This window comes from Stegodyphus dumicola, chromosome 3 (genome assembly GCF_044657685.1).
Source record: "Stegodyphus dumicola isolate Sdum_Otavi_A_Nest chromosome 3, ASM4465768v1".
Classification (NCBI taxonomy): Eukaryota; Metazoa; Arthropoda; class Arachnida; order Araneae; family Eresidae; genus Stegodyphus; species Stegodyphus dumicola.
The window spans coordinates 48,559,256-48,574,638 of record NC_140770.1 but is presented as its reverse complement, the minus strand read 5'-3'; the positions used below and the strand labels follow the sequence as shown (position 1 = coordinate 48,574,638).

The 15,383-nt window shown below is 30.7% G+C and overlaps 2 protein-coding genes across 7 annotated transcripts in view; one reads left to right on the top strand and one right to left on the bottom strand.

Moving 5' to 3' along the window:
* The first annotated feature begins 3,533 nt into the window (after nt 1-3,533).
* LOC146997983 (uncharacterized) lies at nt 3,534-14,131 on the top strand. Of its 6 annotated transcripts, XR_015040189.1 has the most exons (4): nt 4,627-5,066; nt 6,678-8,734; nt 9,711-9,880; nt 10,972-14,131. XR_015040189.1 is itself a non-coding variant. In XM_085812861.1 (3 exons), exons 1-3 carry the CDS (start codon nt 4,136-4,138, stop codon nt 11,046-11,048), a joined length of 456 nt encoding a protein of 151 aa, XP_085668987.1. In that variant the 5' UTR covers nt 4,117-4,135; the 3' UTR covers nt 11,049-14,131. The 6 variants fall into 6 exon arrangements, 1 of the variants encoding a protein (XP_085668987.1); XR_015040192.1 differs by lacking the exons at nt 4,627-5,066; nt 6,678-8,734 and adding an exon at nt 3,534-3,746; XM_085812861.1 differs by lacking the exons at nt 4,627-5,066; nt 6,678-8,734 and adding an exon at nt 4,117-4,344.
* The window catches only part of qm (geranylgeranyl pyrophosphate synthase quemao), a 91,090-nt gene continuing 79,378 nt past the window's right edge, over nt 3,672-15,383 (bottom strand). Inside the window, exon 13 of the transcript XR_015040194.1 lies at nt 3,672-3,739. The gene's annotated coding sequence lies outside the window, so the exon portion shown is untranslated. The remainder of the gene's footprint in view (nt 3,740-15,383) is intronic.

Genomic DNA, 15,383 nt, shown 5'->3' with positions numbered 1-15,383 from the left:
TTTACGTATATACGATAAATATACGTAAATTTTTACTAAAAATATACGTAAATCCCTGAAATTTACGTATATTATACGTAAAAGTAGCGGATGAACAGTAGTCTCTCGCGTAAATATACCTAAATTTTATGTAAAAGTTACGTATAGTATAACGTAAAAATATACGTAAATATTTAGTAATTGCCACTGGACACTTTTTATGATATTTTTACGTTCAACTTGAACGTTTTTTATACGAAAGGCCATTCGTAAATTGCACGTATTTTTCTCGTGCAATTTACGAATGCATGCTGCCTGGGTTAATCTTCGAATTGGATCCGGCTTATTATTTTTTGCAGACTATTAGAGCAATTTTATAAAAGTAAGCTTGAACTTTCGATTATGTTAAATAGAATTTCAAAGGATCTACAAAGCGAAAGTATGTTTCGATGTCCATCAAACCAAAAAGTGGAATTGCTGAAAAAAATTGATAAAGGCATATCCTTTGTTTCTCTAACCATTCCGAAATCTGTTTATGAATTCCACGCTGCTCTGAGGGGCGGGAGGGAGTCGCGGTGCGCAATGAACTGGAATTAAGACACAATAACACGCCGAATAAATACTAATTCAGAAGGCAAACAACAAAAATCAGCGTTAATTTACAAAATTTTCACAGGACTAGTTTCGATGGTTTTACCGAACCATCATCTTCAGCTGCAAAACCGCAAATGAACAAGATAGGAAATTTCCTATCTTGTTCATTTGCGGTTTTGCAGCTGAAGATGATGGTTCGGTAAAACCATCGAAACTAGTCCTGTGAAAATTTTGTAAATTAACGCTGATTTTTGTTGTTTGCCTTCTGAATTAATGAACTGGAAGTTGATCTGTCAGCACTATCCTTATCTTCGGTGCAGATGTTTTTATTTTATTCAGCTTATAATTCCTTACTAAATGTAGTATTTCATCTCGATGTACTCCGTCTTTCATATGATTTAAATCAAATTCCTTGTCATTATAAATATCACGAATACACATCAAATAGTTTTCTGGTTGCAATTTTCTAATTTCGACTATGCGTAATGTATGTTTTACGCATGTGCGCGTTGAAAGAAATGTTTAATAAAGTAAACAAATAAATATTAAGCTTTTTTTTTGTAAATTTTGATACCCTTTAGATCATAATTGCTCTTTATTTCATAAATTACGGTTTCAGATTTTTAATTTTATAATTTCTGCATGCCATTTTACCATATTTAAACTTTAAATGTATAATCCAGAAAAATCTATAATGCGGAATCGCTGAAGTCCTGACGAGTTTCCCCATTAGATTAACAGGCCAGAAGCATTTATAACATCATTAAAGGAACAAAAGTGCATAGGGAGTGAGCAGTTCATGCTATCAAGTTCTTTGGGATATCAAATTTTAAGGCATATTACTTTACTTATTTATTATGACATTTTCCATGCAACTAAACCATTTTACAATATTCATTAGTCTGTTTGAGAACAATGAATGAGAAGTGAAAATGTATTATCACATTTTAGAAATCTTTATTATTATACTTTTCAAAATACCAAGTGGGATAATTTACATTTGTTTACTTCAATTACTTATTAATGGAACATTATTTTTCTGTATATATATTTTTTGCCATTTCTTTCAAAAATACTTCTGTAATAAAGGTGACATTTATCTAATAAATGTTTTTTTTTTTTTTTTTTAATTAAAACTTTGCAACTGAAAATGTTTCCCATATTTAGTTTTTGAGACAGAAATTCTAACTTCTTATATTCCGAGCAAGTGGGATAATTTACATTTGTTTACTCCAATTGCTTATTAATGGATTATTTCTCTGAATATATATTTTGCCATTTCTGTCAGAACTCCTTCTATAATTAAGGTGGCATTTGCCTTTTGAGACAGAAATTCTAACTTATATTCCCAGCAAGTAACTTCAAAGCTTCTGAATTATCAGTGAATAGTTTGTTTTCCCTGTGACTAGATCCTTTTTGCAGCTCTAAGATACTTTAATCAAGAATTAAAATGAAAACTGAAGAGGCAAAGAATATGTATTGTTAAGAAGGAAAGCTTCGCAGAAGCAGAAGTGGCTCCCTTCGAGCGAAAAGGGAAACAGCTGCGCATGCGTGAATTATCTGTCGCCAAAAACAGCGCCAAAGTTCGAACAGGTTTGACGGTCACGTTTTTCACGAGTTTAAAGCTGTGTGACACCATTTTTTTCCCTCTCAATATTAACGGATCAAATCGGACATCAATAAATCAATCTGCGATATGGATAATGCAAGTTCAACAGCGAATGAAAGTGAAACTTCACCTAATATTTCATCATTTGCCAGATAAGCTTTATTTCTAACTTTTTATCATTAAACTTAAAAAAAATCGCTGAATGTAGTAAATAAAATTTTTTGGTACTTACGTATTAACGCAACCAGGCCAAAATTCGCATAAATTGCCAAATTTGGCGACCCTACTTACGGCAACCCTACGTGTTATACGTAGTTTTGTAAAAAGAGCATGTGGAGATTCACAAAATTTTCCTGCATTTTCGTGCAAATTTTTGTAATTTATTAGCAATTAAACCCTTCCGGTTTCGAATTTGAATAAGTTGCAGAATTATTTTTTGGCGGAAATCTTTTCGCTATTGCTTTTAGCACTGATTGAAAACCGTATTCGCCATAACCATGTACACGTCGACTTATTTTTACTTAAAAAAACATCCCAGAATCGCACAAAAATGGCATTGCGCACACACTCTTGACTTTATCCATGTACACTGCTATTTTCTCATAAATTACAAAAATTTGCACGAAAATTTTGTGAATCTCCACATGCAAAATAGCAGTGTACATGGATAAAGTCAAGAGTGTGCACAATGCCATTTTTGTGCAATTCTGGGATGTTTTTTTAAGTAAAAATAAGTCGACGTGTACATGGTTATGGCGAATACGGTTTTCAATCAGTGCTAAAAGCAATAGCGAAAAGATTTCCGCCGAAAAAATAATTCTGCAACTTATTCAAATTCGAAACCGGAAGGGTTTAATTGCTATTTTATATTTTAAAACAAAATAATATAAAAACTGTATTAAAAATTATGTGTAATTAATAAATGTACATTTTCTTTCTATTCATACTTTTTTACTCAAACTTACAAATCGCGCCAACCTGGTTGCGATAATACGTAAGTACCCCTTTGTTAGTGGTAGCTTTTTATTTCCATGTTGACCAAGCAAAATTTTATCTAAATATACGAATTATGCAAGTTCTGTAAAGAGATTTTTCTACCTTACATTACTCAGTAATAACATTTTTATTGCCAATACTTTTCAAATTTCTAAATGTTAGAATCTATGAACTAGTAATTTTAATTAATGAAATGTAGAATATTGAAGGCCTTAAATGTAAATTAAAAAAACTTTCTTATGTTTAAAAATAATTTATGATTAGTGTTATGGAAATCTGTAAATATTATTTTAAATGTAGCCTTATATGTTGGCACTTAAAATATACTTGCAGCAGTTTTCACATTTGATCTGATATTTTTTAATTTCATCAGTTTCTATAAAAACGCAAATTCATAGCATATTTTTTTCATTCGGGATGTCGAATGATCGACTAATTTATTGTATATCTCTTGCTTAGGAAAAAGGAAAGCAGCTACCAAAACATGATATCGATGTTTTTGTTGTGGTACAACATCTTGGAAAAATCCAGAGAGAAGATTCTTCGGATTCCCTACGGATCCTGTGAGGTAAGAGTTTGTAACTGATATTTACATACATGCATAATTTATAAATATTTGATTATTATATCATTATCATATCTTTGTCTAGTAAATATACATTATCGATAATTTCAAATAGTAATTTATTTTGCAGTAACTACTTCATAAACTAGCTCTAATTTTAATTTTACGACCATCTAAATCAGATGGTACTTTGACTATTTAATAAAAATTATTGTAAATACAGTCAAAAGTCGTTAATTCGGACACTCATAATCCGGACCTCAAAGCTAAAATCTTTCTGCGTATGCGCCGCTTTGACGCATGCGCATAGGCGTTTAAGCGTGCGCGTAAGACCTTTACGACTGCGCATTTGCGTGTGCACAAGCGCAGAATACGTTTTCGCTGCGCCTTTAATGTATAACGGACGGTATAAGCTAAAATTATCTAATTGTCTATTTCAGTTAATGTTCATGATTGCGTTGTTCCTTAATCTCCGAATTGGATCCGGCTTATTATTTTTTGCAGACTGTAAGAGCAATTTTATAAAAGTAAGCTTGAACTTTCGATTATGTCAAATAGAATTTCTGATGCTGGAGCTCCCAAAGGATCTACGAAAACGAAAGTATGTTTCGATGTCCATCAAACAAAAAGTGGAATTGCTCCAACAAATGGATAAAGGCATATCCTTTGTTTATCTAACCGTTCCGAAATCTGTTTATCAATTTCATGCTGCTCTGCGCGGGGGGGAGGGGGAACGTGACGGCGCGCAATGAACTGGAAGTTGATCTGTCAACACTATCGTTATCTTCAGGCAGTGCCGCCCTAACCACAGGGCTAAATGGGCTATAGCCCCAGGGCGCAAGCCTTTTGAGGCGGCAATTTTTTATTTGCGATATAGTAAAAATTTATTTTTCATTTTATTAGTTTTTACTTATTTTTAAATTAAAACACTTCTTAAAATATTAAACTGATTTTTATTTCTTCCAAATGTGCTGAAAAACGATAGATAGAGAAGGGCAACGCGAAATAGGAGTAACACCCTACCGATCGTACTTTTGTTTCAGTCGCATTTGAACTGTCGGAGCTGTACTGGAGTTAATATAAGACCACCTACGTATACTCACCGCGTCGCCAGGGCATATTCATTTATCTAAACGTAAATTGTATTATTTTACCAATCCTGATAAAAGATAGGAACATAAAGGGGTCACTGATGCGTACCTTAATATAGATTGCAGGACAAAAGTAAAATTGATATAATTTTAGTATTTGTCCACTGAATAAGGTGAATTAAAAATTGAAAATTAAGTGGAAATTATTAAATTATATTATTATCTTCCTAAGGTAAGTGCTTTTCCTTTTACATACACTAGTGGACAAAAAAAAAAAAAAAAAAAAAAAAAAAAAAAAGCATAATCAAAAAAATGGCATTTAGCAAGATAATATTTATTAATTTTAAAAGGTTAAAAAATAAATTGTTTTTTTTTTCTCATTTTATATTTAAAAATATATTTACTTTAAGGTATAAAGAAATTAGGTAGTATATTGAACAGTTTATAAAAATCAAAGTGGACAAAAAAAATGCATATTGAAAAAAATTGCCTTTTCCCGCCAAAAAACATAAAAAAATTCTATGATTCAGTGCATCCATGTCAAAGCAATTATCAATTAAAGACAAGGCTCAAATTGTAGCTTTCCACGAGTCTGGAATGAGCCAAATGGAGTTAGGAAAAAAATACTCCGTAAATCAATCAACAATTTCCAGAATTGTTAAAAAATATATTATAAGAGGGTCTTCATCTCGAAAACCGGGATCTGGCCGAAAGTTGTCACTCTCATCAGGTGATTTAACTTTTTTGAAACAAAATATCTCAAAAGATCCTAAATTAGGATCAAATAAATTGAAAAATATATTAAATGACAGAAAAAGAAAATGTGTTTCATCTAGAACAATTCGTCGTGGATTGTGTTCTATAGGTTTGCCTGGCAGAGTTGCCTGTTCTAAACCATATTTAAGTCCTGAAAATGTTTTAAGCAGATATGAGCATGCTAAGAAATGGGTTTATTACACTCAAGAGCATTGGAATAGCATAATCTGGTCAGATGAGACCAAGATAAACTTGTTTGGATCAGATGGACGAAGATATGTGCGTCGTAAGGTAGGGGAAAGATATAATTTGAAAAATTTAAAGCCTACTGTTAAACATGGCGGAGGGCATATTATGGTTTGGGGTTGTTTTAGCTCTAATGGCACTGGAATGTTAACGATCATTGAGGGAAATATGGATTCCCTTAAATATACTAGGATAATCGACTCTTGTCTTGCATTGTCAGCTTCAAAAATGGGTCTTAATGGATATGAATTCCAACAAGATAACGATCCAAAGCATCGTTCAATGCATTCAAGAGAATATTTCAGAGATAAGAAGATTATTGTGCTAAGCTGGCCATCCCAATCACCAGATATGAATCCAATAGAACATCTCTGGACTCACCTGAAAACAAGAATAAGGGAAAGACAGCCAAAAAACATTGATGAGTTAAAAAGGATAACGCATGAAGAATGGGACAGGATTGATCCGGATTTCTACAAAAAGTTGGTCGAAAGTATGCCAGATCGAGCTGAAGCACTTTATAAAGCAAAGGGTGGGCATAAAAGGTATTAATTAAACAATATGCATTTTTTTTGTCCACTTTGATTTTTATAAACCATTCAATATACTACATAATTTCTTTATACCTTAAAGTAAATATATTTTTAAATATAAAATGAGAAAAAAAAACCAATTTATTTTTTAACCTTTTAAAATTAATAAATATTATCTTGCTAAATGCCATTTTTTTGATTATGCGTTTTTTTTTTTGTCCACTAGTGTATATGTTAGCTAAAAATTAATTAATAATGATATATACATATTTAAAAATTTTATAACAATTTTTTATTCCATTATGTAGGAAGACTAACCATGGAACATAAACGAAAAAAATTATCTAGTTCCGCCAACCGTAAATTAAAAGAAGAGAAAGAGGCGAGGCAAAAAGCTCTCTTGGAAAAATTGCCTACATTAACAAATTTCTTTAAAAAAGGCGAAACACTTTCTATGGATATTACAGAGGATGAGCAACACAAAGAGGGAAAAGAAAAAAAATCAACAACAGTATGACAATAATGCCCAGCAATCAAATGTGAAAGAAAAAGAAGAGGACCAGAAACAACAAAACATGGAACAGCCACAGCCAGAAGATCAAGAAAGAGAATATTTAGATGAAGATGAACTTAGTAATATGTTGAGTGTTAATTATACTGATCCATATGGGGAAGATTAAGCGAAGATAAAATTATAGATATAATGAAGAACATATCTAACGTAGAGGTAGATATTCAAGAACTAGACTTTTCTGCATCTAAAGTGGTCTACAAATCACAGAGCAGGCATGCTACAAAAATGATATAGACGTTTACAAAACGGAAAACAACAAAAAAGAAACTGGCTTTTATACTCAAATACTTCAGGAAAAGTATATTGCATCCCTTGCGAACTGTTTGGTAGTGCCAATAATCCATTTAGTGCAGGTTTTAACGATTGTAAACACAGTGAAAAAATTTCGGACCATGAAAATTCAGCCCTTCATAAAGAAAACACCCGTATAATTGTGAACAAACACCCGTTGAAAGGTTTTTAAAATTTTTGGAGAATACTGGCCATAAGAGCTCAGAAATGCAAGACTGTATTTTAAAGCTATTATCTGATTTAGATATTAGTTTGGAAGATTGTAGAGGACAATCTTATGATAATGCCTCTAATATGTCGGGTATATATAACGGCCTCCAAGCACGCATTAAATCTAGAAATAATCTTGCCATTTACGTGCCCTGTGCGACACATTCTTTAAATTTAATTGGACAATCGGCAGCTGAATGCTGCATACAAGCAACTAAATTGTTTTTGTTTCTACAAAACTTATACAATTTCTTTGCCGCATCAACATCAAGATGGGAAATTTTAAAAAATACGCTAACAGCAAAAAATAAAGTTCCCAAAAAATTAAGCGACACTCGTTGGTCAGCAAGAGCTGATTCAGTGAAAGTAGTGGTTTCGGGCTATGAAAATTTAAAAAATGCTTTAACTAAACTTTACGAAGATAATTTTCAAAAGCCTGCAACAAAAGTTGAAGCCCAGGGGTTGTTAAATGAGTTCAACTCATTGGAAACTGCTATTATGATAGCATTTTGGAGTGAAATATTGGAAACCATCGATAAAACTAATACATCACTTCAAAAAGTTGATATTACAATTGAATGCATTGTTTCATTATATGCTTCTTTAGAAAAATTTGTACAATCGAAACAAAATATAGATTCGTTTAACCTTTACAAATCAGAAGGTATAAAATTATCTGGCTGTTATGAATACAAACGGTTACGGAAAAGAAAAAGACAGTTCGACGAAAATACGTCGGAAGAAGTGCAACTTGATGCAAATGACGAATTCCGCATAAAAACATATTATGCTATTATTGATAAAATTCTAGCAGAAGTACAAAAGAGAAAATGTGCATATGTTGACATTTATTCAACATTTGGGTTTCTAGTTAATTTAAAAAATATAAATGAAGACATAATTAGAAATAATGCTGCAAAGTTGTGCGAAATATATCAGAATGATTTAGAAAACAACTTTATTGAAGAATGCCTACATTTTAAACATGTGAATTTATTGGAAAATATATCTATCGCAGAACTAAATTTAAAGACAATAATCGAGTTAAAAATTGAATCTACATTTCCAAACGTAACCACAGCACTGCGCATATTTTTAAGTATCGCCACAACAAACTGCAATGGCGAAAGATCATTTTCAGCAATCAAAAGAATAAAAAATTACTTACGATCTTCTTTGGGACAGACTAAACTCAATGATTTAAGTATTTTGTCTATTGAAAGAGATTTATTTGAAAATTTAAATACTAGTGATATTATTGATCAGTTTGCCAAAGAAAAAGCTAGGAAAGTAAATATATAAGTTACATTTGTTTAGATTAAGGTGTGTTTTTGTTCTTAAATGGTTTTTTATTTAATTAAATTTTATTTTTGTTTATGTTATGCACTGATCGAGAATCATATAATAGTTCCGATCAAGTTCTAAGGATTAGACTAAAAACTGATCGGAACTGTCATTATTGAGATAATCCCCTCAAATCTGGGTAAACATTTATACCCATCTTTTAAATAAGTGACTTTAAAGAAAAGTTACAATAAAGATAACAGTTTATTATAAAAGTAATAAATAGTTTTTTTCTAGTTCTGACACTTTTGTTTTGTATAACTTTTCCGACTCCCATTTGCCATTCTGTGTATTTTCTTAGGAAGAAGGGCGCATTATTTTTAGTAGCCCATGGGCGCCGAATTCCTTAAGACGGCCCTGTCTTCAGGGCAGATGTTTTTATTTTATTCGGCTTATAATTCCTTATTAAATGTAGTATTTCATCTCGATGTACTTCGTCTTTCATATTTAAATCAAATTCCTCGTCATTATAAATATCACGAATACAAATCAAATAGTTTTCTGGTTGCAATTTTCTAATTTCGGCTATGCATAATGTATGCTTTACGCATGCGCACGTTGAAAGAAATGTTTAATAAAGTAAACAAATAAATATTAAGTTTTTTTTTTTTTTTTGTAAATTTTGATACCCTTTAGATCATAATTGCTCATTATTTTATAAATTACGGTTTCATATTTTTAATTTTATAATTTATGCATGCCATCTTACCAGATTTAAACTGATGATCTATAATCCGGAATCGCCGAAGTCCCGACGAGTCCGGATTAAAGACTTTTGACTGTAATAAACATTAATGAATTAGCATTCTAATGTGTACCCAAATTTTCATTAAAATTACTTCATTTAAACGATGCTACATCTTCACTAGCAATAAATTCATTAAATTAAAGAAAATGAAGTTACTCTTTTCTGTGTTTACAGATCAAAACAGTGGGCTGTTGCCTGTAATAAAGATCTGCTCAGCAAATCTGCAGATGAATTATACAGAAAAGGAAAAGTGTGTTCTATATACTTCACTGAAAGTGACTTCCGTACAACCAAATTCCGTTACCTGCATTCCTGTGCTGTACCAAAGAAGTTAGGGCAAACAGGTAAACATGATTCTCGATACATTTATGTAAAGTTAAATTTTATTTAATCTTGTGATAATGTTTGTTTTTATCTTGTTTTATAATTTCAATTTTTAATTGTGCATTTTGTGTTCAATGAATCGGTTATTTTTGTATGGTTTAGTGATACATCAGTAGCGCTGGATGCAAACCATTTATTTTTTATATGAAGGTTCATTGAGTAAAGAAAAATACTTTTCATGAATCCTAACAATGAAAATTTAATTTTTTCCTAATGACCGTTTATCATTGAAAAAGCTAGTAAGCAGTTTGTTTTTTTGTTTGTAAACTATTTTTTCCATAAAAATCAGTTTGGGAATCAATGTCATTCTTAGATTACATGTGATTACTTATTTAAAATTGACTACAGTACCTTGTGTATAAGTTCACAACTTAAAAAGCAATGAAAATCACTAAAAGAGCATTGCTGCTTCTGAGTTTTGGCATTTTTTTCCTTGCTGAACTAATTTTTGTCAACGTCTAAACCCAAAACTAGAGGCATAAATATCGTATCGTTTTGTAATAAAAATGAGAAGATGGATAACAAAGAATCTTTTGTCATTAAGAATAAGGTTGGTATTTTGTTTTTTTGTTAGTTGCACAATATTGGCTGATATTTTTTTATGTAGGGGTTATATCCAGGTTATATTATCTTGCTGGGGCAAGATGGTGCACAGCATGTAGATGGCCAGATTTAAGGGCAAAAAATGATTATCAAACATATCTCTGTAAAAAAGGGCAGCCAGTTTTAATTTGCACGTCAGTGGCCAACAGTTTAGAATCTGCACTGGGTCTATCACATTGTACTTAAAAATCTATAAACTAATATTTCACTACAGTAACTCAGTAAAGAAAATCACAAGGCATAGAGCTATTCATAAAATAAAAAACAGCTCAAATAAATACAAGTTGTGTCAGTAATGATTAAGTAATTTAAGAATAAACAGAAAAGGTCTTCCAGAAATACTCAATACTGTAAAATTGTTAACTTATTAAATTGCAAATTTGTACTGTAAAGGGTTATGTATTATGTTATATTTAAATGAAGTATTTTTTATATTTATTCTTATTAGATGACGAAAGTCAAAAGACCGTGGACGAAGTACATACTGAAACGATGTCACTGACTCAAATAGAAAAAAACAGATGAGACTCAAGAACTGCCATATGTAAATGAGGACCAAATTAAAAATGTACTCCTTACATTTGTTAATACTATTACCTTTATAATTCATTCTCCAAATTTGGATTTTAATATACAGTCAAAAATCTTTAATCCGGACTCGTCGGGACTTCAGTGATTCCGAATTATCGATTTTTCCGGATTATAGATCATCAGTTTAAATCTGGTAAGATGGCATGCAGAAATTATAAAATTAAAAATATGAAACCGTAATTTATAAAATAATGAGCAATTATGATCTAAAGGGTATCAAAATTTACAAAAAAAAAGCTTAATATTTATTTGTTTACTTTATTAAACATTTCTTTCAACGCGCGCATGCGTAAAGTATACATTATGCATAGCCGAAATTAGAAAATTGCAACCAAAAAACTATTTGATTTGTATTCGTGATATTTATAATGACGAGGAATTCGATTTAAATCATATCAAAGACGAAGTACATCGAGATGAAATACTACATTTAATAAGGAATTATAAGCCGAATAAAATAAAAACATCTGCCCTGAAGATAACGATAGTGTTGACAAATCAACTTCCAGTTCATTGCGCGCCGCCAAGTTCCCCCCCCCCCCCCGCGCAGAGCAGCGTGAAATTGATAAACAGATTTCGGAACGGTTAGATAAACAAAGGATATGCCTTTATCCATTTTTTGGAGCAATTCCACTTTTTGTTTGATGGACATCGAAACATACTTTCGTTTTCGTAGATCCTTTGGGAGCTCCAGCATCGGAAATTCTATTTGACATAATCGAAAGTTCAAGCTTACTTTTATAAAATTGCTCTTACAGTCAGCAAAAAATAATAAGCCGGATCCAATTCGGAGATTAAGGAACAACGCAATCATCAACATTAACTGAAATAGACAATTAGATAATTTTAGCTTATACCGTCCGTTATACATTAAAAGCGCAGCGAAAACGTATTCTGCGCTTGTGCACATGCAAATGCGCAGTCGTAAAGGTCTTATGCGCAAGCTTAAACGCCTATGCGCATGCGTCAAAGCGGCGCATGCGCAGAAAGTTTTTAACTTTGAGGTCCGGATTATAGATCATTGCGGATTATGGGTGTCCGAATTAACGACTTTTGACTGTACTATAATTTTGGAATTTTTTCATCTGATCTGTTGTATAAGTAAAATATAATTAATTTTATACCTCTCATAACATGTATAATCCCAAAATTCATGAAATTATTAAGAAACTCCTCAATCAGTTTCTTTTTTATTTTAAATTTAGTGTGTGTGAGAAGCAATATCTTGAAATATAAATATGTATTAAAGTTGTGTAGTGAAAATTGTATGTTATGTATTGTATGATTGGAAAAATTTAATTAATTAAGAAAATGATTTTATTTTTATTTGTTAAATTTTTCTGGGGAATTTTGTGTCTATTTTCTATTATGCTAATAATCAGTTTTTATATCATATTCTAAGTGATTTATTGATTATGAATGCTAATTTTTTTTAAGAGTGGAATAATAGTGAACCAATTACGTATGAATTTAGAATGCTTCATGATTTTTAAGTTTATATGGAACTGGTGCTTTTAATTGCCACATATTGTCTTTATATATTGAATTTTAAGTATGCAGATATTATGCATTTCAGGATAAATTTCTTGATGCAAATTTTATTCTTTGATAATTATATTTATTTATTGTGAAACTGAATACAATATTGGTTGAATCATCCTGAATCCACTACATTTTTTTATAAAATTAAAAAAAGAATAATCATTCATAACTAAATTCTGTGACCACTGATTTGTTTTTTAAAAAAGTAAAATAAGAGGACTAACAAGTATATTTTAAATGTTTTTAATAGCAATTAAGCATACCAATTTGTCATAATAATGTTTCTTTCAGTAATTCATTTAATAGTATAGAAAATGATCAACTTATGTTATATTTATGTTTAATAATAGGATTAGGATTTGAGTCTCAGTATAAATATTCATTTACGCAATGTTGCACGCAATAAGTACTAAATAATACAGTCAGTGACTTCAGTAACCTATACAGATTTTAATTTTTTTAAATGCAATTTCGGATTTTATAATTTAAATAATACTGTTAACCTCTTGGTTGTAAATTTGGTTCTTCTGTGATATGGCATATTTGGAATTTCATGGAGTGGCAGATCGGAGCTCAACATCACCATGTTGGAATATCTCAACTTTGTGTGACCACAGCTTAAACATTTGTTACAACCTGTCTCCAGTCATCTACCAAGAACTTGTGTCATCCATGCCAAGGCAAGTTGAAGCTGTTATGTAGGCCAAAGGTTACACGATGCGCTATTGAGTAAGTGGTCATAATGTCTTGGCTTTTCAGTGTTGAAATATGCTTTGAAGAGTAACAATGTGGATTATATTGTGAAAAGATTGCAAAACATGGTAACGATAGAAAACTTTAAGTAAAGAACATTATGATAAGCACAACAAAAACTGCTAGCTATTATTTTAATCTTTTAATAATTATGTTAATAATATGTGGTTTAATAATCCTGCAAAGAGTTTGTAATAGAAAAAATTATGAACAAGAATGTTTATACGTGAAATGTTTTGATAACAAGAAAAAATTTTCTTACACTGACAAATCAGTTAAGAATTTTTTTTTAATATTGCTTGCTGCTCATTTAGATAATTAAATGTATATGTATTTTTTTGTCTGCAGTTAGAGAAAATCAATAAATAGAAAATATATTAAAATAAATTCTTTTTTTTTTTTTTTTTTTTTTTATATATATTTAAGAGACATTATTAAATCTGAGTGGAATTATAAAACATGTCGTATTCCTAAAAGTAATATCTGATTGTTTTAAGTATTATGAATGCTAATTAATTGACATCACATAGATAGTTTTTAATGTTGTTTACTAACAGTAATGATATTTCTGGAAAGCTTTCTTTAAAGTCTTGATAACGTATTAAACAAATGGCATAAGAAAGTATGTAGAAGTAAAGGATAAAGGAAGGGAGTAAAGTATATCATTATTTCTGTTATTAATTTCAGACTACTTTAAATATTAAAAATTATACTTGGCTGAATTATGTAGATAATTTTTCTATTGTTTACAGTTAGTAATTATGCTTCTGAAAAGTTTTTTAATTCACAGCTACAGAATATGCCAAACAAATGACATGAGGGGGAAATATGTACAGAAGTATAAAAAAAAGGAGTGGGCGCAAAGTCTAATATTGATTCTGCAATTAATTTCAGATTATATTAAATATCAGAAGTATAAATGGCTGACATTACATATAGTTGCAGTAGTAATATTTCTGAGAATCTTTTTAAGGTCTGCATAATAGTATTCATTTTATAGATTGCTTTTCATATTTTACATTACTCTTTAAAAAGGGAAATGCACGTAAAAGAATTTATGCTAGAGAAGCCATGTATTGATCTTTCTCAAAAGCTAAAGCTAGTAACATATTTTTCTTAAAATATAATTACATGCATACTTTTTTGACTTGCCATGTTTTGAACCTAGGCATTTTCTGATTAACAATATTCCCTCGAAAAGTCAGCAATGAGTAGTGTCAGCTTTATGAACTGGAGATTGTTTGTCTGGTAATTTTGACACTCGTCATAAACACAATTCCATTAAAAAAATACAAGAAACACGAAATTTTATGAGAAAGCAGAAAGATCTATATGGCCGATATTTATATTTTTACTGGCAGATGATGTTTAACAAAATGAAGGTTAAATGTAAAGTAGATAAATCCACATGCAGTGGACTTATGCGCTTTATGTTTAGCGGTCACTAAAACATATGCTTAGCATATGTATGCATGAGTTCACTGATGTCAAGAACATGTGTCAAAAACATGGCATTTCTGCTGAATGTTAAAACCAGGGAGAGATGAAAGTACTGAAACCTCATATGGCGATCCTCTATCATAGATGACCTAATCTGAACATGGCCAGTAATTCTAAGAACACAACTGAAAAGCAGTACCAAGTATATACAGTCAAAAGTCGTTAATCCGGACTCGTCGGGACTTCGGCGATTCCCAATTATCGATTTTTCCGGATTATAGATCATCAGTTTAAATCTCGTAAGATGACATGCAGAAATTCTAAAATTAAAAATATGAAACCTTAATTTATGAAGTAAAGAACAATTATAATCTAAACGGTATAAAAATTTACAAAAAAAAAAAAAAGCTTAATATTTATTTGTTTACTTTATTAAACATTTCTTTCAATGTAAGTTGTTTTAAGTTGCTTCGTTTTATGTGATAATACTTTCTCTTTAATTCTATAAACAGACACAATTTCTTGTTTGGTTAC